The sequence below is a fragment of the Oncorhynchus clarkii genome, chromosome 3 (genome assembly GCF_045791955.1).
Source record: "Oncorhynchus clarkii lewisi isolate Uvic-CL-2024 chromosome 3, UVic_Ocla_1.0, whole genome shotgun sequence".
Lineage (NCBI taxonomy): Eukaryota > Metazoa > Chordata > Actinopteri > Salmoniformes > Salmonidae > Oncorhynchus > Oncorhynchus clarkii.
The window spans coordinates 52,861,809-52,886,509 of record NC_092149.1 but is presented as its reverse complement, the minus strand read 5'-3'; the positions used below and the strand labels follow the sequence as shown (position 1 = coordinate 52,886,509).

General features: G+C 43.5%; 1 protein-coding gene across 13 annotated transcripts in view; it reads left to right on the top strand.

The window, feature by feature from the left end:
- LOC139397422 (RNA-binding motif, single-stranded-interacting protein 1-like) overlaps positions 1 to 24,701 on the top strand; it is a 50,955-nt gene that overhangs the window by 6,453 nt on the left and 19,801 nt on the right. For 5 of the 13 annotated variants that reach the window (XM_071144188.1, XM_071144185.1, XM_071144183.1 and 2 more), the window contains exon 2: positions 14,473 to 14,651. In XM_071144188.1, the coding sequence (XP_071000289.1) occupies positions 14,500 to 14,651 (152 nt within the window). In that variant the 5' untranslated portion in view covers positions 14,473 to 14,499. Of the gene's footprint in view, positions 1 to 1,961; positions 2,094 to 2,722; positions 3,323 to 14,472; positions 14,652 to 24,701 lie in introns of those variants that run through there. The other 8 variants (XM_071144157.1, XM_071144153.1, XM_071144165.1 and 5 more) reach the window with 5 other exon arrangements.

Here is a 24,701-nt window from a genome sequence, read left to right as displayed (position 1 = left end):
CAAATCAAAAACTGAAAAATTGGGCGTTCAAAATTATTCAGCCCCCTTAAGTTAATACTTTGTAGCGCCACCTTTTGCTGCGATTACAGCTGTAAGTCGCTTGGGGTATGTCTCTATCAGTTTTACACATTGAGAGACTGAATTTTTTTCCCATTCCTCCTTGCAAAACAGCTTGAGCTCAGTGAGGTTGGATGGAGAGCATTTGTGAACAGCAGTTTTCAGTTCTTTCCACAGATTCTCGATTGGATTCAGGTCTGGACTTTGACTTGGCCATTCTAACACCTGGATATGTTTATTTTTGAACCATTCCATTGTAGATTTTGCTTTATGTTTTGGATCATTGTCTTGTTGGAAGACAAATCTCCGTCCCAGTCTCAGGTCTTTTGCAGACTCCATCAGGTTTTCTTCCAGAATGGTCCTGTATTTGGCTCCATCCATCTTCCCATCAATTTTAACCATCTTCCCTGTCCCTGCTGAAGAAAAGCAGGCCCAAACCATGATGCTGCCACCACCATGTTTGACAGTGGGGATGGTGTGTTCAGCTGTGTTGCTTTTACGCCAAACATAACGTTTTGCACTGTTGCCAAAAAGTTCAATTTTGGTTTCATCTGACCAGAACACCTTCTTCCACATGTTTGGTGTGTCTCCCAGGTGGCTTGTGGCAAACTTTAAACGACACTTTTTATGGATATCTTTAAGAAATGGCTTTCTTCTTGCCACTCTTCCATAAAGGCCAGATTTGTGCAATATACGACTGATTGTTGTCCTATGGACAGAGTCTCCCACCTCAGCTGTAGATCTCTGCAGTTCATCCAGAGTGATCATGGGCCTCTTGGCTGCATCTCTGATCAGTCTTCTCCTTGTATGAGCTGAAAGTTTAGAGGGACGGCCAGGTCTTGGTAGATTTGCAGTGGTCTGATACTCCTTCCATTTCAATATTATCGCTTGCACAGTGCTCCTTGGGATGTTTAAAGCTTGGGAAATCTTTTTGTATCCAAATCCGGCTTTAAACTTCTTCACAACAGTATCTCGGACCTGCCTGGTGTGTTCCTTGTTCTTCATGATGCTCTCTGCGCTTTTAACGGACCTCTGAGACTATCACAGTGCAGGTGCATTTATACGGAGACTTGATTACACACAGGTGGATTGTATTTATCATCATTAGTAATTTAGGTCAACATTGGATCATTCAGAGATCCTCACTGAACTTCTGGAGAGAGTTTGCTGCACTGAAAGTAAAGGGGCTGAATAATTTTGCACGCCCAATTTTTCAGTTTTTGATTTGTTAAAAAAGTTTGAAATATCCAATAAATGTCGTTCCACTTCATGATTGTGTCCCACATGTTGTTGATTGTTCACAAAAAAATACAGTTTTATATCTTTATGTTTGAAGCCTGAAATGTGGAAAAAGATCGCAAAGTTCAAGGGGGCCGAATACTTTCGCAAGGCACTGTATGTACCTTTGACTCCTATATAAAAGGGATAGTTGCACTGTCTGTCGCTCTCCCCGCCCTTGTCCCCATTTGTCAGTGACCTCCATGGAGTGCTAATCCAGGTCTCTCTTTTCCCTTTAAGGGTGACATATATTGACACCTCGTGGTGGCCCAAAGGACCTCCCTACATACTCTATCTCTATGACTCTGCAGTGTCTTTTAGGAAACCGTATGTTAAAACGTCTGTGTGTTTCAAAATGAACATAATGTATCACTTCAACAACCTCCAAAAAAAATCACCAAGGAAAAAAAGAGGAAGGAAAGATTCAAATTTGAGTTTTTGGTAGATCGTTGTTTAAAGTGAGCACCTGCTGAAACCAAAAGGAAACATTTTATTGTGATTGGGTTTTTGTTTTTTGGGCTGATTTGGTTTTAGACCAATGTTGACATTGCTCTGTTTGCAGTGGTCAAAAGACCAGATGTTGCATAATCTCATTAGCGGTTGGTTCAAAGCCCCTGACACAAAAGGGCGAACAAAACTAATAGACTTAGTAAAATACAGGAAATGCAGTTGGGGAAAGGATGTAAAGGATGACAACAAGCCAGGTGAAAGAGACAGCCTGGTAGAACAAGAAAGAGGTCAGAAAGATGACCACAAAGGTAACGACCACCTTAAGGTCAGCATGCAGTCACATTCACGACGACATCACCACAGTTGGTTTTCCAATCAGAGACTGAGAATGGCAGGTGAATTGGTTTTGATTTATAGCCTAGCGCAGCCTCTAAGTGTATGTTTTGCTATAATAAAAAAGCTGGGTCACCCTATCACTCACAATTGGGATCTCTGCGGAAGAGTGGCTTGAATCCTTACTGTTACATGCTGTGTCTTTTGCACAGTCACTTCTCATCGATAGCGTCCATAGACTTTGTAACTATTACTGGATTAGAACAGTTAGACATTTTTAATTGGTTGTATATCTTTTCAAATACATTTTTCCATGTGTATTTGCATCTCACTGTTTGCTCTTTTTTGTCTGCTTTCATCAGTCTGATTAACACTTATTTCAACGAGTATCCTATGGCCACAACCCTCAATGTACTTTTTTCTTTCAGTGTTGATTATCTTCATAACAATTCAATCATTTGTGTTTAATGGACTAAGTTGTGGCCTGCGTTCATTCAATTTCTTAAATATTCTTCAAATTGTAATAATTTACGAGTCTTGGATCGATCAAAAATATCGTACTGCTCCTTTAACTATCTGACGGCCGCACTATGGAATGTATGGTATGCATTTCAGACTAGACGAAGAGTAGCAAAACAGGGAAACATTGTTTGTAACAATCTATCGTTTATAGACCTATTATTTTATCATACCAGCTATTAACCAGCATGGCCTCTACATCTTATATAGGCTATTTTGTTGTAGATTATCTCCTTGGAATTTGCAGAAAAAGTTCTTATATAGTGTTGTTTTCATGTTATCCAGTGAAGTCATAATCCCTATACCGGATAGAGTAATGGTTTTTCCCACCGTAGCAGAGTCGGTTCTGCGGAAGATTCAATGCAAATCAATGAACTCAGTCAAAAGATCGGGGTTGGGCAAACGAAGTTCAGACTGATTCGCGGATACATTGCCATCGCTGTATAGTACAGTAGTATATGTCAAATACAGTATACTATTTAGGCCTACAGTAGCCTATAGTCTATGCTTTAGTGTAGCAAAGATACGATTTGTTTTAAAAAAACATCTCTGGTTAAATGTACAACTTATCCTAAACAGCCATTGGATACAAATAGTTCGAAATAAATCTGTTTTGGGATTTTGGAAACCGACGATGATTTTTGCGAATTCTGCGAACCCATTGAGGACTCCGTATCGTAAGCAGGTAAATAGCCTATTTGATTATACAAGAGGTATGCAATAGTAATCCTCCTCACCACCAAGCGGACTTTATCCACATCGCCAAACAGGAATGTTTTGTTGATCAGCCTATGGTGACGAATAGCTTAATCGCAGAGAGAGAAAGTTTCGTTTTCATTTGTTAACAGACTTTTTGCTGGGCATTTAAAAACGTACTTCTACTCATATAGTATTAGTGGGTTACTCTGAAACTCTGCTCTATTCTCGTTGTATTCTTTCAGTAAACTGGTAGGCTATTGCTACTGTAGTTTGTTGGTCCTTATGTCAGTGTATTTAGACCTTTAAAAGTGAACCTAGCCACTCATCAACCTTTTCTGTGACCTGGATTATAACCAACAATTAATTTCGTTTATGGTTTCTATTATATAGTTTGTTATCAAATACAATTCATTTGATATGTCGTGGTAGAGAAGTGAAGGCATCCTCAAGAGAGGCTCTGAAATTCCACTTTACCTTTACACTTTGGAGATTCAGGAGCTTGTCCTGGCTACTGTAATGGGAAATTCCATGATAACAGAGTGTTAATGAGACTCAGATTTGTTTTGACATTGTGTGCCAAACAAAAACTAATGATTGCAAAGTTAAACAAAGCATACACCTCTATTTACAAAGACTATTTTTTTTAACAATTTCCACTGAATATTTTACAAAAACACACAGAATGACGGTTTGTGCTGTTTGTGCCGTCATTCTGTTACCAAACTTTGCATCTGCACTGTTCTTCAACTAAGTATGTTTTTGTAAAATGTTCAGTGGAAATTGTTAAAAGTAGTCCTTGTAAATAGAGTTATTTTGTTTGTTTAACTTTGCAATCAATGAAAATCGGAGTCTCATCGCCGCTCTGTTACTGTGGAATTGCCCTCGTGTTCCAATGTAGAACTGGTTCAGTAGCAGTGCCTAGACAATGTTGATATTTGACCTATTTATATGAGTGGAAGGATTCTATGTAAACCATCATATATCACTTTTTCATATTTTTCAAACCTACAACAATGTAATAATCCACACAGATAACATTGAGGTCATGAGGAAATGTATTGGAATGACCTTGATATAATTGAATGATAGTTTGGAAAATATGATGTGCCTCTGTAGCTTGCTGTTTCGCATGTTAAATGAATGCATAGTGGAATGCAATTCAATCATGCACCCGATTTTCCCAACTTAGAATGGATTAACATTCTTGACATAATGAATCTATTGATGGAGTTGAAGACTTCAGGATTATTCACATTCAGTATAATTCAAGTCTGCTGTCATAACAAGAGGCCAGTTTTAGTTCAGTGCTGGGATAGTGCTGTGAGGGCGCGGTCTGTGTTACTGGAAGCCCAGTGTATTTCCAGCTCGGATATGACGGCTCTGCTGGTCTGGAGCATGCTGATAAGAGGCTGGGTTCTCCCCATCACACTCCCTTAGACTCTGGAGCTCAATCGGCATGCAGATGTATGAAAACAAGCAGGCTTTCAGTCCTGTAGAAAAGGGAGTTTCTATCCTTTAGTATGTGGGTTTAGCCGAGGGAACTGCGGGCATTTTCCTCAAAGATAGTCTTTGTTCATATATATCTTGAGCTGATGGCACACTTCCTAGTTGGGGACCTGATGATGGGATCAGATGATTATGTTGAGCTATAACATTATCTAAATGTTCTCTTTCTCTTCGCTATTACATGGAGCAGACTGATAGTTATGTATAGAGAGTTTAAACAAGCCATTTGCATACATTGGATTGCTGTGAAGGACGACATGATCATGAAGTGCTTGTTGTTCAAATGTTTATAAAGCACAAATACCCAACAACACCGTCTTTAACATTATGAGAACAATCAACATGGCTCTCAACCTATACCCAATACCCAATGCTTTCTGTACCATGTGCACTTCATACCAGATGCGTCTGTTATGTGTTCAAAAGGTGACTGTGATTGAAGGACCTTTACAGTTGACAGAAAGCACGTGAAAGAATTGACTGTTTTGTAAAGTGACCAATCGGGACGTGACACTCTTTGAGAGACAGCCTGGAGATTACATGTGATCCTTCTTCTTGCATGTTACCTGAATTCATGAAATTTGGGACATGTTTTTAAAAAATCCATGCAAGGATTCTCAATCAGGTTCTACTGTCAGTGTCACCTTGGAGGACACATGTCAGCGTTGACCTTTTATCTCCTTTTTCTCATGTCTTTTAGGCTAGGGCTATGTATTGAGTTATAAGGCCAACTCAATAGGAGAGTATTCAATGCCACCTTTGGGTCCAGACTTTCAATGTGATCTTTATTTAATGCACTTGCATGGTAACATTGTTGTTAACAGAATGAGACATGATGCTGAATGATGACTCATACAACAGTAAGTGTGGGAATTTGGGATATCTGACCATGGATCGTGAAATGGAAAGTGAAATGCTGCGAAAGGTGGTTTAAAATGGAAATTCCTGTTCCCTATAGATCCCACCGTGAGATTTATGCCCGAAACAGAAACATCCAGGGAGTGCAAGATAAACATGGTAATAGTGGGGTGTTGGGTTTCTTCAACTGTATTTCATGGAATTGGACTTCTCTGTTCAGAAAGCACAGTGACAAAGACCAGGGTTATTTTTGGCAGGTTGTCATGAGAAAGTTGCATTCATGTCAGTTTTTGTCAGTTCTTTGTCTAGAGGTTAATAATAGCACGTATGTCAGATATGATGCTTGATAGATAAATTGTATCTTGCCTCGTATCTCAAAACCTCTAGCCGATATGTTACGACCTCAAACATGCACGCCATGGTGATTTAATGTCTTAACCTGTCCTCCCACCATATAGAGGGAAAATACATGGGATCCTTCAACCGCCAAGAGTCCCCGTCAGAGTTAATTGAGGACAGCCCTCTGAGATCATTTTAGAGTCATAGCAGCACTCTTTGTGAAATGGTAGTCATTTCATTTGAGTAGTTTCACACCATACAAAGAGCTGTTTGTGTCAGAAAGGAAAACAATGAAGGAAATTAAATACTCATCATCGTCGTCTTGAAAACAGCAGGTCAAGTCGGTTTCCGTGGTGAAGGTATGTGAACCGGAAAGGAAGAAGATCTCTTGCTTGGAACCAGTCCACCTTGAGGATTGCGCAATTCTGCCACCTCTCCATGCTTGGGATTCCATCAAATTAAATTGTATTTGTCACATGCACCGAGTACAACAGGTGTAGACCTTACAGAGATTTCTTATAAGCGCCCAGGTTAGAGTCCCGTTCCTTGAAAGTGGCAGCTCAGTGCGGATGTTGCCTGTAATCCATAGCTTCTGGTTGCGGTATGTACGTACGGTCACTGTGGAGACAACGTCATCAATACACTTATTGATGAAGCCAGTGACTGATGTGGTGTACTCCTCAATGCCATCGGAAGAATCGCGGAACATATTTCAGTCTGCACTAGCAAAACAGTCCTTTAGGTTAGTATCTGCGTCATCTGACTACTTTCATATTGAGTGAGTCACGGGTACTTCTTGCTTTAGTTTTTGCTTGTAAGCAGGAATCAGGAGGATAGAATTATGGTCAGATTTGCCAAATGGAGGGCGAGGGCGAGCTATGTACGGGACCTTATGTGGAGTAAAGGTGGTCTATAGTTGGTCTATAGTTTTTTTCTCTCTGGTTGCACATGTAACATGAACAGATTTAAGTTTCCCTGCATTAAGGTCCACTAGGTCCCCGCCCACAACACATTGAGTGCGGTTTTAGAGCCAGCATCAGTTTGTGGTGGTTAATAGAAAGCTATGAAGAATATGGATAAACTCTATTGGTCAATAGTGGTCTACAGCTTATAATGAGATACTCTACCTCAGGCGAGCAAAACCTCAAGACTTCCTTAATATTAGATTTCGTGCATCAACAAATAGGCACAGATCTTGCCGATGCACGGAAAACCCAGCCAGCTGTATGTTATCCATGTTGTCGTTCAGCCACGACTCGGTGAAACATAAGATATCTGTCATTCTGCCCCTGAACAAGGCAGTTAACCCCTTCGTTGCTAGGCCGTCATTGAAAATAAGAAAGTGTTCTTAACTGACTTGACAAGTTAAATAAAGGTATAAAAATACTGATTTCCGGGCCTCCCGGGTGGCGCAGTGGTTAAGGGCGCTGTACTGCAGCGCCAGCTGTGCCATCAGAGTCCCTGGGTTCGCGCCCAGGCTCTGTCGTAACCGGCCGCGACCGGGAGGTCCGTGGGGCGACGCACAATTGGCCTAGCGTCGTCCGGGTTAGGGAGGGATTGGTCGGTAGGGATCTCCTTGTCTCATCGCGCACCAGCGACTCCTGTGGCGGGCCGGGCGCAGTGCGCGCTAGCCAAGGTTGCCAGGTGCACAGTGTAGCCTCCGACACATTGGTGCGGCTGGCTTCCGGGTTGGATGCGCGCTGTGTTAAGAAGCAGTACGACTGGTTGGGTTGTGAATCGGAGGACGCATGACATTCAGCCTTCGTCTCTCCCGAGCCCGTACGGGAGTTGTAGCAATGAGACAAGATAGTAGCTACTACAACAATTGGATACCACGAAATTGGGGAGAAAAAACATTTAAATGTAAAAAAAATACCGATTTCCGATTGTGATGAAAACTTGAAATCTGCCCTAATTAATCGGCCATTCCGATTAATCGGTCGACCTCTAGTTCCAATGACTAATTTTGACGCGAGCCACACTTGCCTTGTGTCGTTCTTCAACAAAGATGGCTTACAAAACATTATGGTGGAACCAGATGTAAGTTGGACAATTGAGAGGAATATCTTGGTTAATGTAGAGACAAACGTTTGTGCATATTTTTTGTCATAAAGTTAATTTTACTAGCCAATATTAGCCAGCTAGCTAGTGTTAGGAGAATGAATTTGTAATTCGTTTTGTTTAATGTTTTAGGGACTCCTGAGAAATCCAGCAAACCAGGCTGTCATCTTGTGAAACAGTGGATGTAAAGAATCTAGCTAGCTAAAGCACTTACTGCAAATTGAATGTACAATTGTATAAGCTTGCCTTGCAATGTAGCTGAAGTAACATAGCTAACTAATTATTTACTTGCTTATTGTGTAGTGGAGGATAAAAATAACTGTATGCCTATGGATGTGTAGCTAGCTACAGTATGTAGCAGATCTGTGTATGGACCCTAAAACGTTAGGTTCTGGACTAATATTCATTCCAATCTATGAACCTCAGCTATCTTAGTTGTTGCATAAACTTCAAGTCTAAATGGCATTAATGAAGCCTATGGATAGAGTAGAATATAATAACTTTATTGTGCCAAGGATGCAAGTCCTATATACACATGTACTGTAGTTATTACCACGCATGAGATTCCCACATTGTAGCCTGTACATTGAATATATTCACTGATGTACACTTCCTTGGCGGTTCAGGAATGAATCTCTGAGACTTCTTTTTCAGCCATATCATACTCCATTATTTAAATGATGCTATACATTGTAACTATGCAATAGACTAGAAACATGATTGATTTGTAATTCATATATACAGAAAAAAACTATGCATATCTAACTCCCTTCATCTGCATTAATCTGAGGACACAGGATAGTATTTCAATGAGATACTTAATTTCCACCAGTGAAGAATGTGAAACGCTTTATTGAAAGAAGTTCATTATCCAGGTGTTATAAATACATAAATGCATTATAAATATGATAATTGTAATATTATAAATACAATATAATGTGTGCATTATAAAACGAGGAAGAAAGACGAGGTGGGGAGAGAGGTGTAGAAGACAGAAAGGGAAAGAGGTAGGAACAGCGGCAGACAACATATGATTCATGAATTACAGTGCTACCCTAATATTCTCTCAGTTCATCACAATTGCGGTGTCTCCTAACCAGCCTTGGGCCCACAGTTGGCCTGAAGGTTATCTTAAGAGCGGGTGAAGTGGCGATGACGGGACTGGCTTCCTCTCTCACATCAAAACATACCTGCAGACGACAGAGCATGATTAAGCCTTGTTTAAAAATTTTAAAAAATCTAACACGGTCAGTCATCTTAAATCAGGAGGTGAAATGCAAAACTGACCTTGGATCATTAACTCTGGGACTACTACCTCTCTGTCTGTATTTCAATGTAAAGCATCTCTTTAATAATACTTCCTGTTGACCCGACCAAGTGACATCTCACCTATGATCATGCTGTGCCCTCTGTGTCAGCCAGTTCAGATGCGGGAGGGATTCACCAAAACAACTGATATAACCTAGAGGATTTAGAGAGAAGGGGGAGAGGGATGGAGTGAAGAAGAGACTGTTTTTGTGTGTGTGTGTGTGGTCTTACCTGGTGTCCACACTAAGTGGCTGCAGAGTATTTTATGCTGAAAAACAGACACATGAGGACAAACAATAGAAGATAATATCAATATAAGATACTGTATGTGACACCTATCAGAGGGTACCTGAAGCGTTTAAATATAGAGGGCTATGTGTCTCACCACTTGGTTATTGCAAGGCTAACCCCCAGGGAAATCATGACTTGGCAGCAACAGATAGACCAGTGAAAATGGCTGTGTTTATGTGGTGTAACTCTGAAAATTAGCAGCTGACATCTTAAGGGTTTTTTAATTAATGTGAGACAGGTTCCATGTATGTGAGACAGGTTCCATGTACAACAAGACAGGCAGAGATTGAGAAAAAGAACACAGAACAGTTTAATTAGCTCTGGTTATAGACACTTTTGCCAGCGATAAAGCTTCCACGGCCTGTTCCTCGGACAGTGAACATCTGGCAATATCTACATTTTCTACCCCTAGGTCCGCTCACTCTCTGAAAGTAAAGAAAACAGCTTATTTTTTGTAGATATGAAAACAATAACTGAGATATGACCATTCAATCTAAAGCAGCAGATGCTGTTTTTAGGATACGTCAATACAGCCCAGTGCTGCTTACCTGAGATGCCATCTTCGTAGGCGTTCGCTTTGACTTCCTTTGTGTCTGAAAAAAAGTTGCTTTCAGAACAATTATTTTTGATTGAAAATAAATCAAATGTACCTCCATAGCATATAACAATTTGCCTGTGAATAACCACACATTTATACAAACGTGCTGCTGTATGCAGAATTCTTGCCGCACAACCAAAGATGCTGCCATACCCTGCCAGCACGCCCACGAGCGAGCCACTCAGAAGCAGAATGATGACCCGTGGAAGAGGGAAAGGAATGAGATTTGTTGCAAGTTGGGGAGGAGGGCTAATAGCTGAACAATAGACTATTCAATCTTTACTAAAGAATAGTCTAATAGCCGAGCTAGGTGTGAAAAAAACCAATCCTATCACAGACCAAGGGGTAGCTTGCCACTCAATGTAATAAAGTCATCTTTTCAAATAAATTACATTACAAGTTATGTTGGCTGACAATTTGTTTGCTACGCTGTCCTTACGAACCACATAGCATATCATTACAGCAGTATGTACTGGTATGTTAGCTAGCTACCTAACGTTAGTAGTTATACATCAAACTTGCCAGTATATTAACTATAGGCTATCTAACTACCCAACGTTTATTGACTTGAGTGTTCTCATCATTCTTAGCTTAGCTAAATGGTATAGTCGTTGTGCTTTCTCAATGGACATTCGGGTGCTTTCATAAATTTGCTCTGGCTATGTATAGGCTGGACAATAGAACGAGTCAAAATTCACCCAAGACTGAAAAACGGCTTAAGAACGTTGGCTAAACTTGAACACTAGTGCGAGCCCATAGCAAATTAATGGAATCGAACGTTCGCGGAGCCTGTTTTGACTGGTGTGATGCTTAAAATTCCATTAAAAATGTATCTCTCTTCATTTTACCACTACAATCTGTTCGTCGGACGAAACTGGAAAAAACTACTTGTGTAGAAAGTAAACATCTGCACCTCGATGGTGTAGGGCCAGTATGTCTGCGTAATGAAAAAGTAGGGGAAAAATAAAAACTTCCGACTATTTCAGGTCTAGCGATCGATGACCAACGAGCTTGCTGCCCAGACTTACATAATTACAAAGAGGAGATTCTCCTGATTTAAAATAGTGTCCGTGTAACAGTTTTCCTTCCGTCCCTCTCCTCGCCCCTACCTGGGCTCGAACCAGGGATCCTCTGCACACATAGACAACAGCCACCCTCAAAGCATCGTTACCCATCACTCCACAAAAGCCACGGCCCTTGCAGAGCAAGGGGAACCACTTCAAGGTCTCAGAGCGAGTTATGTCACCGATTGAAACGCTATTAGCGAGCACCCCGCTAACTAGCTAGCCATTTCACACTGGTTACACCCGACTTGAAAATCCAAATATACACATTGCAAGATATTTGGCGAAATAGACAGACATGCCTATATTTCCCCCATAGGAAACAATGGGAAGACCGCAGAGTTCCAATATTATTTTTGTTGTTTACATTTTGTTGTTTACATTTTAACTATAAAACAATGTGAGCAGGTCTCACTACCAACAATAGCGAAGCAGGCATTTTGAACAATAAGCTGGGAATAGAACGTTTGGAAGGCGAGTTGGTGCCACCGTGCTCAAGAGAACTAATAAGAGCTGGCAGGGTGAAAAATGCACTAAAATAAGTCCTGTTTTTTTCGCGATTACTTCAAAACGACTGCAAGCAGCTGGGAAATATTATGAAACTGGGCTCCACGGCGGATGCAATATGTCCAGCCTACTATCTACACGGATTTCAGAGCACTCTCGTCTGAGTGTACCAGAGCGCAGAATAATTACTTTACGAGCGCTCAACCCCCGTTGAATATGGCCGGTGTCAGTAAATGTTGGGGAAAAAACGTCATTAAATTGTTTCCAGCAGCACATTTAAAGTCACCAATGCTCTGGTTAACACAAAAACTGCCTTACCAGCTCTGCTAGGGTGAGTAAAATGGTCAGAGTGGTGTCATTTGTGTCTGGAAGTAGCTAGCCAACGTTAGCTTGGGTACTTAACTGCCGTTGTAAGGCCAGAACTCTCAAATCAACCCTACTCCTCGACCCGAACGTCCAGTGTGCGCTCCGAGAGCGAAACAGTCTGAATTTACAAACGGACAATTTTTCTCTGAATGGAAACACCATAATATTAATCAAATGAATGAAGCCAAATTTCTTAAAATCAATCCCATATACTACGTTATTACAAATGCTTCTATCAAATGCTTCTCAAAGATGCCCTCTTGGTGGTCAAATTAGCAATAACTTGCAGTAACAGAAGAAATGGCTGAGAATTAAATGACGTGCCACAGAATGCTGCAGCAGCACGCAAGGTGTGCCGCAGTATGACGCACATTTTAAAGGAGGAACCACTGTAGGTTTGATGGTAGAGGCGGATTACCCACACGCCGTCGGATCCTTACAAGACACCCCGACCTATCTCTCTCTCTTCTTCATGCGAATGAAGTAAATTCTTTGCGTCCGACTCGTATAACATTTTTTTGTATTTTTTTAAAGATCTTCGTAAAGTACGAGGTGAGTCATCTCTGTCCTGATATCGAGAAGCTCTTTTCGGTCATAAGAGACGGTGGCAGAAACATTATGTATAAAATAAGTTACAAATAACGCGGGAAAAAAACACACACAATAGCACAATTGGTTGGGAGCCCGTTAAAACAGGCAGCCATCTCCACCGGCGCTATTGTATCATCACAGCTTCCTCTCTTGTGATTCCTCAGAGGGGGAAGGGTGATAATCAGTGTCAGACACAGAACAGACACACAGATCAGTTTTCGAAAGAGGGACAGCTTTTGAGATCATAACATATGTGGCCCTACAAACAGGAAGCATGCTACAGATGTAGGATGTTAATTTCATCATCCTGTCGCAGGAGAATGTTCCTGCAATGCGTTTGATGTTTAAAAAGTCTTCGGAAGTTTGTCATTTCCACTTTGAAATATCAGACTTGGTTTTCCCTTACGAAAAATGTATCGACCCCTACAAAAATGTCCACAATTATAATCCACATAACAATTTTTGTTGTTAATCCACACAGCAAACTGGCTCAAATTAAGATCTTACATCTGTGTAATAGCCTATTGCTCAATCACACAAGGGATCTTTTCTGAGATGTGGAAAACAAGCTATTCTTGACAAGGCCCATCTGATTTATAGATGCTGATTGAATTAGAGCAAGCATCTTGGAAATACATCTGAAATTCAATGCTGGAAATGCTGCTCGGCACATTGTTCGTGTACATAACAGAAATTCTCATCTCTTTCCATTTGATTCGAAAGGGTACATCGTTAGCATCCGGCAAGTTACAGAAAATGGGTGGCATGTCATTGTTTCAATCACGCTGATCCTCAGAGTTCAGAAATAGCAGTACTGGTCTTGAGGTTGAGTTACATTCTGCACCATGCCTTAAGTCTGCATGTTAGTGTAGGGGAGCAGTGGAATGAGAAGAAAGCCATGCTGGGGTTGTAGTTGTTAAGATGTCTAGTTTGGAGTCAGTCAGCCACCAGGGGGCGATGGCCTCAGAAGGGCTCACTCTTTCACGCACAGCCATCCAGTCTCACACTAGTGTCAGAGCAGATCTGCAGGCCTCTCTGGACCCAGTTTGTGCTGACTTCTCTCTATGCATCACTGCTCTGTGAAATATTAATCTTCACACCAGGCACCCACTCAATAGTCTCAAATGATGGAGTATCGGGACAGTAAATTTTTTAGTATGCACCAATATGGAAGATTTAGCTGGGCCACACAACGATATGCTTGTGGTGAAGACAGATGGTTTTCTGGTCCAGCGCACTAAAATACTGTTATTGGTTACAGTGGGAGTGAGTAATAAGAATGTCTCTGTGCAGCTCATGGTGGAGACAAGATTCATAGACAAAGCTGAGGGTTTTAATCAAATCCACGCACACTTTGTTAACCCACTAATGAAATGCAGACTTTCATTGTTTCATGATTACTCTCTGGCTGGCAATCACTAGCTCTGCAAGACATCAATACAAATGTAACAGATATATTTATTTGAGCAATTAAATGGCTCTGCATCCATGTGGCAAGGCAATGTAGTCTGCTTCGTTTTGAGAAGTCTATTTCTCTCTCTCACTTTCTCCCTCTTGTTTAGTAAAAGGGAACACCAGTATTGCACTTCACACCGACATGTTGTTTTCTCTTGGACTGACACCATTCTGTGTGTTTCCCTTTGGCAGCCACCTGTTGTCTCCTCCTCCCAGCCCATGGCTCCGCCCAGCCCCAGCACCAACAGCAGCACCAACAACAGCAGTAGCTCCAGCACTGCAGGTTGGGAGCAACTCAGTAAAACCAACCTGTACATCCGAGGCCTTGCCCCAGCCACCACCGACCATGATCTGGTCAAGCTTTGCCAGCCGTGAGTACACTTCCTTCATCTTATGATTACATCTATTGACTGGTTATTGACTTGTTGGCTGCTGTCACCAACACCATGACTGTGGTAGAGAGATTCAAAGCAACAGTTACTTATTTGACCTGAGTTGGAGATAATAACAGCCTGTTCAAACCAAATCAAATCGAATTTTATTCGTCACATGCGCCAAGTGAAATGCTTACTTACAAGTGAAATGCTTACTTACAAGCCCATAACCAACAATGCAGTTTTATGAAAAATAGATGTTAAGTAAAAAATAGATAAGAAAAAATAAGAAATAAAAGTAACAAATAATTAAAGAGCAGCAACAAAATAACAACAGTGAGGCAGCACACAGGGGATACCGGTACAGAGCCAATGCACAGGGTCAACGGTCAGTCAAGGCAAATGAGGTAATATGTACATAGGTAGACCCAAAGTGACTATGCACAGACAATAAACAGAGAATATCAGCAGTGCAAAAGAGAGGGGGGGCAATGCAAATAGTCCAGGTAGCCATTTGATTAGCTATTCAGGAGTCTTATGGCTTGGGGGTAGAAGCTGTTGAGAAGTCTTTTGGTCCTAGACTTGGCACTCCAGTACTGCTTGCTGTGCAGTAGCAGAGAGAGCAGTCTATGACTAGGGTGGCTGGAGTATTTGACCCATTTTTAGGGTCTCCCTCTGACACCACTTGGTATAGAGGGGAACAGGGGATACCTAGTCAGTTGTAGAACTGAATACCTTCAAATTAAATGTGTCTCTCTCTGAATCAGAGAGGTGCGCGGGGCTGCCTTAGTCAACATCCACGGCGCCCGGGGAACAGTGGGTTAACTGCCTTACTCAGAACGACACATTTTTACCTTGTCAGCTTGAGGATTCGATCCAGCAACCTTTCGGTTACTGGCTCAATGCTCTAACCACTAGGCTACCTGCCAAGGTCCTGGATGGCGGGAAGCTTGGCCCCAGTGATGTACTGGGCTGTACCCACTACCCTCTGTAGTGATGCAACCAGTCAGGATGCTCTCGATGGTGCAGCTGTAGAACGTTTAGAGGATCTGAGGACCCATGCCAAATATTTTCAGTCTCCTGAGGGGGAATAGGTTTTGTTGTACCCTCTTCACAACTGTCTTGGTGTGCTTGGACCATGATAGTTTGTCGGTGATGTGGACACCAAGGAACTTGAAGCTCTCAACCTGCTCCACCACAGCCCCGTCAATGATCTCCTTTGTCTTGATCACGTTGAGGGAGAGGTTGTTGTCCTGGCACCACACTGCCAGGTCTCTGGCCTCCTCCCTATAGGCTGTCTCATCGTTGTTGGTGATCAGGCCTACCACAGTTGTGTCATCAGCAAACTTAATGATGGTGTTGGAGTCATGCCTAGCCATGCAGTCATGAGTAAACAGGGAGTACAGGAAGGGACTGAATACGCACCCCTGAGGGGCCCCCGTTTTGAGGATCTGCCTTGGTGGATGTGTTGTTACCTGCCCTTACCACCTGGGGGCGGCACGTCAGGAAGTCCAGGATCCAGTTGCAGAGGGAGGTGTTTAGTCCCAGGGTCCTTAGCTTAGTGATTCGCTTTGATGGCACTATGGTGTTCAACGCAGAGCGGTAGTCAATGAATAGCATTCTCACATAGGTGTTCCTTTTATCCAGGTGGGAAAGGGCAGTATGGAGTGCAATAGAGATTGCATCATCTGTGGATCTGTTGGGGCGGTATGCAAATTGGAGTGGGTCTAAGGTATCTGGGATAATGGTGTTGATGTTGGCCATGACCAGCCTTTCAACGCACTTCATGGCTACAGACGTGAGTGCTACGGGTTGGTAGTCATTTAGGCAGGTTACCTCAATGTTCTTTGGCACAGGGACTATGGTGGTCTGCTATTGCTATTACAGAAGGTTTGTTTGAGGGCATAGCAGGATTTCATATAAATTTCCAGGTTAGAGACCCACTCCTTGAATCGGCAGCTCTACCCTTTAGTTCAGTGCGGATGTCACCTGTAATCCATGGCTTCTGGTTGGGGTATGTACAGTGCCTTGCGAAAGTATTCGGCCCTTTTGAACTTTGCGACCTTTTGCTACATTTCAGGCTTCAAACATAAAGATATAAAACTGTATTTTTTGTGAAGAATCAACAACAAGTGGGACACAATCATGAAGTGGAACGACATTTATTGGATATTTCAAACTTTTTTAACAAATCAAAAACTGAAAAATTGGGCGTGCAAAATTATTCAGCCCCTTTACTTTCAGTGCAGCAAACTCTCTCCAGAAGTTCAGTGAGGATCTCTGAATGATCCAATGTTGACCTAAATGACTAATGATGATAAATACAATCCACCTGTGTGTAATCAAGTCTCCGTATAAAAGCACCTGCACTGTGATAGTCTCAGAAAAAAAAGCGCAGAGAGCATCATGAAGAACAAGGAACACACCAGGCAGGTCCGAGATACTGTTGTGAAGAAGTTTAAAGCCGGATTTGGATACAAAAAGATTTCCCAAGCTTTAAACATCCCAAGGAGCACTGTGCAAGCGATAATATTGAAATGGAAGGAGTATCAGACCACTGCAAATCTACCAAGACCTGGCCGTCCCTCTAACCTTTCAGCTCAAAGTCCAGACCTGAATCCAATCGAGAATCTGTGGAAAGAACAGAAAACTGCTGTTCACAAATGCTCTCCATCCAACCTCACTGAGCTCGAGCTGTTTTGCAAGGAGGAATGGGAAAAAATGTCAGTCTCTCGATGTGCAAAACTGATAGAGACATACCCCAAGCTACTTACATCTGTAATCGCAGCAAAAGGTGGCGCTACAAAGTATTAAGAGGGCTGAATAATTTTGCACGCCCAATTTTTCAGTTTTTGATTTGTTAAAAAAGTTTGAAATATCCAATAAATGTCGTTCCACTTCATGATTGTGTCCCACTTGTTGTTGATTATTCACAAAAAAATACAGTTTTATATCTTTATGTTTGAAGCCTGAAATGTGGCAAAAGGTCGCAAAGTTCAAGGCGGCCGAATACTTTCGCAAGGCACTGTACGTACAGTCATTGTGGGGGGGATGTCATCGATACACTTTTTGATGAAGCCAGTGACTGATGTGGTGTACTCCTCAATGTAATTCCGAAGTCATCATGATATGTTATTGTTTGTCAGACCTCTGCAAGCATAATTTCTTTGAATCTAATTCATACAAAGAAACAAACACTGAGTGTACAGTGACCAGGTGAATCCAGGTGAAAGCGATGATCCCTTATAGATGTCATTTGTTAAATCCACTCTAATCAGTGTAGATGAAGGAGAGAAGACAGGTTAAATAAGTATTTTAAGCTTTGAGACAGTTGAGAAATGGATTGTGAATATGTGCCTTTCAGTGGGTGAATGGGCAAGACAAAAGATTGAAGTGCCTTTGAACGGAGTGTGGTAGTAGGTGCCAGGTGCACCGGTATGAGTGTGTCAAGAACTGGAACGCTTCTGGGTTTTTCACACTCAACAGTTTCCCATGGGTATCAAGAATGGTCCCCCACCCAAAGGGCATCCAGCCAACTTGACACAACTGTTGGAAGCATTGAAGTCAACATGGGCCAGCATCCCCGTGCAACGCTTTCGACACCTTGTAGAGTCCATGTCCAGATGAGGCTGTTCTGCAGGCAAAGGGGGTTGCAACTCAATATTAGGAAGGTGTTCCAAATGTTTTGTGCACTTTAACATTATGTTTGGTGTTGCATGGTCTCCCTGTGATGTCACAATGCTATATGAAGAACAAGACCTCAGTTACCAGTGGACCGTCTCAATGTGCATTTAATAGATACTAATAATGTTAGATGACTCACTGTAGCTCAGTTGGTAGAGCATTGCACTTACAACGCCAGGATAGTGGGTTTCGATTCCTGGGACCATCAGAATGTAAAATTTATACACGCATGACTGTAAGTGGCTTTTCTAATTGGTATATATTATTATTATTGTTATATTACTGCCATGTTTTAAGTAGAACCTAGCTGGGACAGATCACTGGACCAGATAGAGAGAGGGAGAGAGATAGCAGTGAGTGAAGGAGGGGGGATGGAGATATTTGAGTAGATGATGTCCAACACTGCAAGGGGAGAGCTGACAGGGGCATTACATCTGAATTTAAAATGAAAGATGATACTGGAAGACTACAAGGGCAAACCCAGAGAGCCTTAGCAGCTGACAGTATCTGAAGCGAGACAGTGGGGAGTTCATGTATGCAGAGGATAAAGGAGCCATCCCAGCCCGCTCTCATCCACAGCCCCATTGTGTTATTGTGTACCTATCTATGGAAAAGACCACCGAGGTGACTTTGAAATCTCATTTTCATCTCCCAGACCCCCTGCTTTACCCCCCCCCCCCCCCCCCCCCCCCACCTCCACAATGTGATGTTGACTTTGCAGCACATTCAACCCCTCGATCTCCCAATCGGCTTGCATAGATCCTCTATCCTGCGTTTAGAAATAGAGATACAGAGTGATAGCTGCTGTTTAGCAACCTACACCACACACAAGATTGTCTGGAACACTAGTAAACTATGTTTACTTTTCCTAAAAAATGACTTAGAGGGGAATTGAAGAATTGAAGAAAGCAAACAGGTATTGAATGTTTGAGTCCTGCACGGGTTCGTTTTTTGGAGCTGTACCCGGCCACATTAATTCCGAGCCCCACCCGATACCCGATATCAGGACAGATTCTTCTCCGCAACCGGACGCTCCCGCATATAATTATCCTGAGAGCCGACCTGTGACCCGCCAAAATAACATACATTTATTTAATTGTTTGTATGACCCCAAAGTAGTTTATTTGGCTAGTCCCTTTCCCTGCATGAATTAATTTGTCTGCGTGTTTTTTCAACATTTCGATAAAAGGAAAACGTGCCATGAATTAAGAACAATATGTTCTTATTTTCACAATGCGAAGCGGCACATTGACAATTCAAATGGCTTAAAAAATGAGCCTTCTAATTAGCCTTCTTACCTAATGAAGGACTATAGCTGACATAACAAAACCTTTATGCATAGATCATCAAATAGTTTAATTAAAACTCCAATAAACAATTCCCAGATTCAAATAGGCTACAGGCTGCAAAAATAGCCTACATTTATTTAGTAGGCTATAGGCTACTCAAACTTTTACCAGTTTCACAGGTTTAAACTTTATATGGCCTGCATATGGTCTAAATTAACCAAAGCCTGAATTAATGTAATAAGGAACTCTGGTTAGGCTACGTTAGCCATTTTCGCATGAGCTAGGCTGGCCAGGGAAAGTAAACTTGAGAACACAGTCGTGCGTGTGGGGGAGGGAACATAATCTCTGAATTTGATCAAATTAGGAATGTTTTAGCACCAAACAACATGCTCCTGGGTAAAAAAATATATATGTAAGATCTTGATTTAAAACGTTTCTGACCCGCAATATATTTGTTCTGAACCGCGAGCCGACCCGTGAGTTGAAAGAATGTTTTAAATTCCACCCGCCAGCTGATTTATTTTGTGGGTTACCTGCGGGGAACCATGGGTATCTGACCCGATGCAGGACTCTATTGTATGTACAGTGAAAGGCAGTTAGATTCATACTGATAACGTCATGTACATAAGGGAGTGATATCCGGACTAGATATCCTAGCACTGTTGATGGTTTGCCATAGCGCAGCCGCTTTCTGTTGCCATTTTAGGATTTGGGATTAGAGCTCACTTTAGAGATTCCGGGTCAACGGCTCTTGCTCTTTTACCCTGTGTTGTAACTAGCTTAATCCTTCCCCCGACTGAAATGTTCTTAGCGTATAAACTCACCCTAATCAATGTTATATCAATGCTGATTTTCAGTGACTAGTTGGCTAACAGGAGTTGGCTAATGCACAAACAGACTGGACCACCAGTCTATTCAGTCAGTAGGTCAGGGGTAATGCACCTTAGCTAGTTGTTTAGACAATCTGAAGAGGTTGGAATAGATCCCTGTGTTTTTCCAACTGATCCCATCTGAGCTGATCCACCACCCGATCCCAAAATATCCCCAAATAAAATCCTGAAATGTCTACTTAAAACCTTGAGGCAATAGTTGAGGATTCAAAAAGCACAAGGTATAATCAGTTCTTGTTGATAGCAAAGTGATTCTTCATATCGCATTAAAAAAAAAAAAAATCACTTGCTACTCAGGAACACTTTACAGCCCTCAGTCAATACGAGGCCATAACTCAATCCTGCTATTTTCAGAGCAGACAGAACAGTATCCCTCAGTGCTATCCGCAGGAATCAATAAGCATGCAGTGAATAGTAATCAGAGCCCTTTTAGCCACTGTAATGGGATAAAGGCAGGGGGGGGGAAAGGCAGGTGGAATGGGAGAACATTGTTCTCCTAGCTGCTACTGCCACCACTTTCTCAGAGAAGACATTCTACCTGATTCAAGCAGCTCACCCTCATCTGTCTGACAGCACCATGCAGCTCACCCTCATCTGTCTAACAGCACCAAGCAGCTCCATCACACTGTGATAGATGGTTAGTGAAAGCTAATGGAAAAGGGGGGAGTCTAATGGCTAAGGTTGTCTTAAGAAGCTTATTTTCCTGGAAGATGTGTTGTAGCATACACACACACACACACACACACACACACACACACACACACACACACACATAGACACCTTTGGCCGTTGTCTAAAGCCTTCCACATGTTTCTGTTCGGCTAGAGCCGAACAGTTTGTTCGCATACTCCTTCAAGTGACAAAATGTGCATAATAAGGAATCTTCTCTCTTTGAATGACTACAAACACTTCATTGAAGAATCCCATCGCTACTGTTGACCAATCACCGATGAATGGGCGTACACTTCGGTTACCGACTTCACCTTGACTCGATTAAAAAATGTCTTGTGCACGAACAGCCGGAAAAAAATCAAACTAAAACGTCACAAAATGTTGCCATAATACATTGAATTTTGTAAAGTATTCAGATCCCTTGACATTTTCCAAATTTTGTTACATTACAGCCCAATTTTAAAATGGATTAAATTGTTTTTTCCCCCTCATCAACCTACACACAACACCCCATAATGAAAAAACAAATGTATAAAAAATAACCCCGGAAATCTCACATTTACATAAGAATTCAGACCTTTTACTCAGTACTTTGTTGAAGCACCTTTGGCAGCGATTACAGCCTCAAGTTTTCTTGGGTATGACGCTACAAGCTTGGCACACCTGTATTTGGGGAGTTTCTTCCATTCTTCTCTGCAGATCCTCTCAAGATCTGTCAGGTTGGATGGGGAGCGTTGCTGCCCAGCTATTTTCAGGTCTCTCCAGAGTGTCACACCCTGACCATAGTTTGCTTTGTATGTTTCTATGTTTTGGTTGGTCAGGGTGTGAGCTGGGTGGGCATTCTATGTTACATGTCTAGTTTGTCTATTTCTATGTTTCGGCCTAGTATGGTTCTCAATCAGAGGCAGGTGTCATTAGTTGTCTCTGATTGAGAATCATACTTAGGTAGCCTGGGTTGCACTGTTTGTTGGTGGGTGATTGTCTATGTCAGTGGCTTGTGTCAGCACAGGTCTAATTTGTAGCTTCACGGTCGTCATTTGTTAATTGTTTTGTATGCAGTGTCAGTACTTTCTTTATTAAAGATTTACCATGGACACTTACCACGCCGAATTTTGGTCTTCCGATCCATCTCGCCTCTCCTCTTCAGATGAAGAGGAGGACGATCGTGACAGAATCACCCACCACAACAGGACCAAGCGGCGTGGTGACAGGCAACAGCGGCGCAAAGAGGAATGGACTTGGGACGATGTGTTGGACGGCAAGGGTTGCTACACATGGGAGGAGATCCTGGCGGGAAAGGATCGCCTTCCATGGGAACAGGTGGAGGCAGCTGGGAGAGCAGAGGCAGCCGGAGAGAGGAGCCGGCGATATGAGGGAACACGGCTGGCAAGGAAGCCCAAGAGGCAGCCCCAAAAATTTCTTGGGGGGGGGCTAACAGGGAGTATGGCTACGCCAGGTAGGAGACCTGTGCAAACTCCCTGTGCTTACCGGGGGGCTAGAGAGACCGGGCAGGCACCGTGTTATGCTGTGGTGCGCACGGTGTCTCCAGTGCGGGTGCATAGCCCGGTGCGGTACATTCCAGCTCCGCGTATCGGCCGGGCTAGAGTGAGCATCAAGCCAAGTGCCATGAAGCCGGCTCTACGCATCTGGTCTCCAGTGCGTCTCCTTGGGCCGGCTTACATGGCACCAGCCTTGCGCTCGGTGTCTCCGGTTCGCCTGCATAGCCCAGTGCGGGCTATTCCACCTCGCCGCACTGGCAGGGCGACCGTGAGCATTCAACCAGGTAAGGTTGGGCAGGCTCGGTGCTCAAGAGCTCCAGTGCGCCTGCACGGTCCGGTCTTTCCAGTACCACCTCCACACCCCAGCCCTCCGGTAGCAGCTCCCCGCACCAGGCTTCCTGTGCGTGTCCTCGGCCCAGTACCACCAGTGCCAGCACCACGCATCAGGCCTACAGTGCGCCTCGCCTGTCCAGCGCTGCCAGAGCCTTCCTCCTCTCCAGCGCTGTCGGAGTCTCCCGCCTATCTAGCGCTGTTAGAGCCTTCCTCCTCTACAGCGCTGCCGGAGTCTCCCGCCTGTTCAGAACTGCCAGTCTGCAAGGAGCTGCCAGTCTGCAAGGAGCTGCCAGTCTGCAAGGAGCTGCCAGTCTGCATTGAGCTGCCAGTCTGCAAGGAGCTGCCAGTCTGCATAGAGCTGCCAGAGCTGCCAGTCTGCAGGATGCCGCCAAAGCTGCCAGTCTGCAAGGAGCCGCCAGAGCTGCCAGTCTGCAAGGAGCCGACAGAGCTGCCAGTCTGCAAGGAGCCGCCAGAGTTGCCAGTCTGCAAGGAGCCGCCAGAGTTGCCAGTCTGCATGGAGCAGCCAGAGCTGCCAGTCTGCATGGAGCAGCCAGAGCTGCCAGTCAGCATGGAGCAGCCAGGGCCGCCAGTCAGCATGGAGCAGCCAGGGTTTGCCAGTCAGCATGGAGCAGCCAGAGCCGCCAGTCAGCATGGAGCAGCCAGAGCAGCCAGTCAGCATGGAGCAGCCAGTCAGCATGGAGCAGCCAGAGCAGCCAGTCAGCATGGAGCAGCCAGAGCTGCCAGTCAGCATGGAGCAGCCAGTCAGCATGGAGCAGCCAGAGCTGCCAGTCAGCCAGACTCTTCCAGATCTGCCAGTCAGCCAGACTCTTCCAGATCTGCGAGTCAACCAGACTCTTCCAGATCTGCCAGTCAGCCAGACTCTTCCAGATCTGCCAGTCAGCCAGACTCTTCCAGATCTGCGAGTCAACCAGACTCTTCCAGATCTGCCAGTCAGCCAGACTCTTCCAGATCTGCCAGTCAGCCAGACTCTTCCAGATCTGCCAGTCAACCAGACTCTTCCAGATCTGCCAGTCAACCAGACTCTTCCAGATCCGCCAGTCAGCCAGGAGCTGCCGCCCCTCTGTCCAGAGCTTCCGCCCCTCTGTCCCGAGCTGCCACCCCTCTGTCCATTGAGAAGAGTAGGGGGGTACTGTCACACCCTGACCATAGTTTGCTTTGTATGTTTCTATGTTTTGGTTGGTTAGGGTGTGAGCTGGGTGGGCATTCTATGTTACATGTCTAGTTTGTCTATTTCTATGTTTCGGCCTAGTATGGTTCTCAATCAGAGGCAGGTGTCATTAGTTGTCTCTGATTGAGAATCATACTTAGGTAGCCTGGGTTGCACTGTTTGTTGGTGGGTGATTGTCTATGTCAGTGGCTTGTGTCAGCACAGGTCTAATTTGTAGCTTCACGGTCGTCATTTGTTAATTGTTTTGTATGCAGTGTCAGTACTTTCTTTATTAAAGATTTACCATGGACACTTACCACGCCGCATTTTGGTCTTCCGATCCATCTCGCCTCTCCTCTTCAGATGAAGAGGAGGACGATCGTGACACAGAGATGTTCAATTGGGTTCAAGTCTGGGCTCTGGCTGGGCCACTGAAGGACATTCAGAGACTTGTCCCGAAGCCATTCCTGCGTTGTCTTGGCTGTGTACTTAGAGTCATTGTCTCGTTGGAA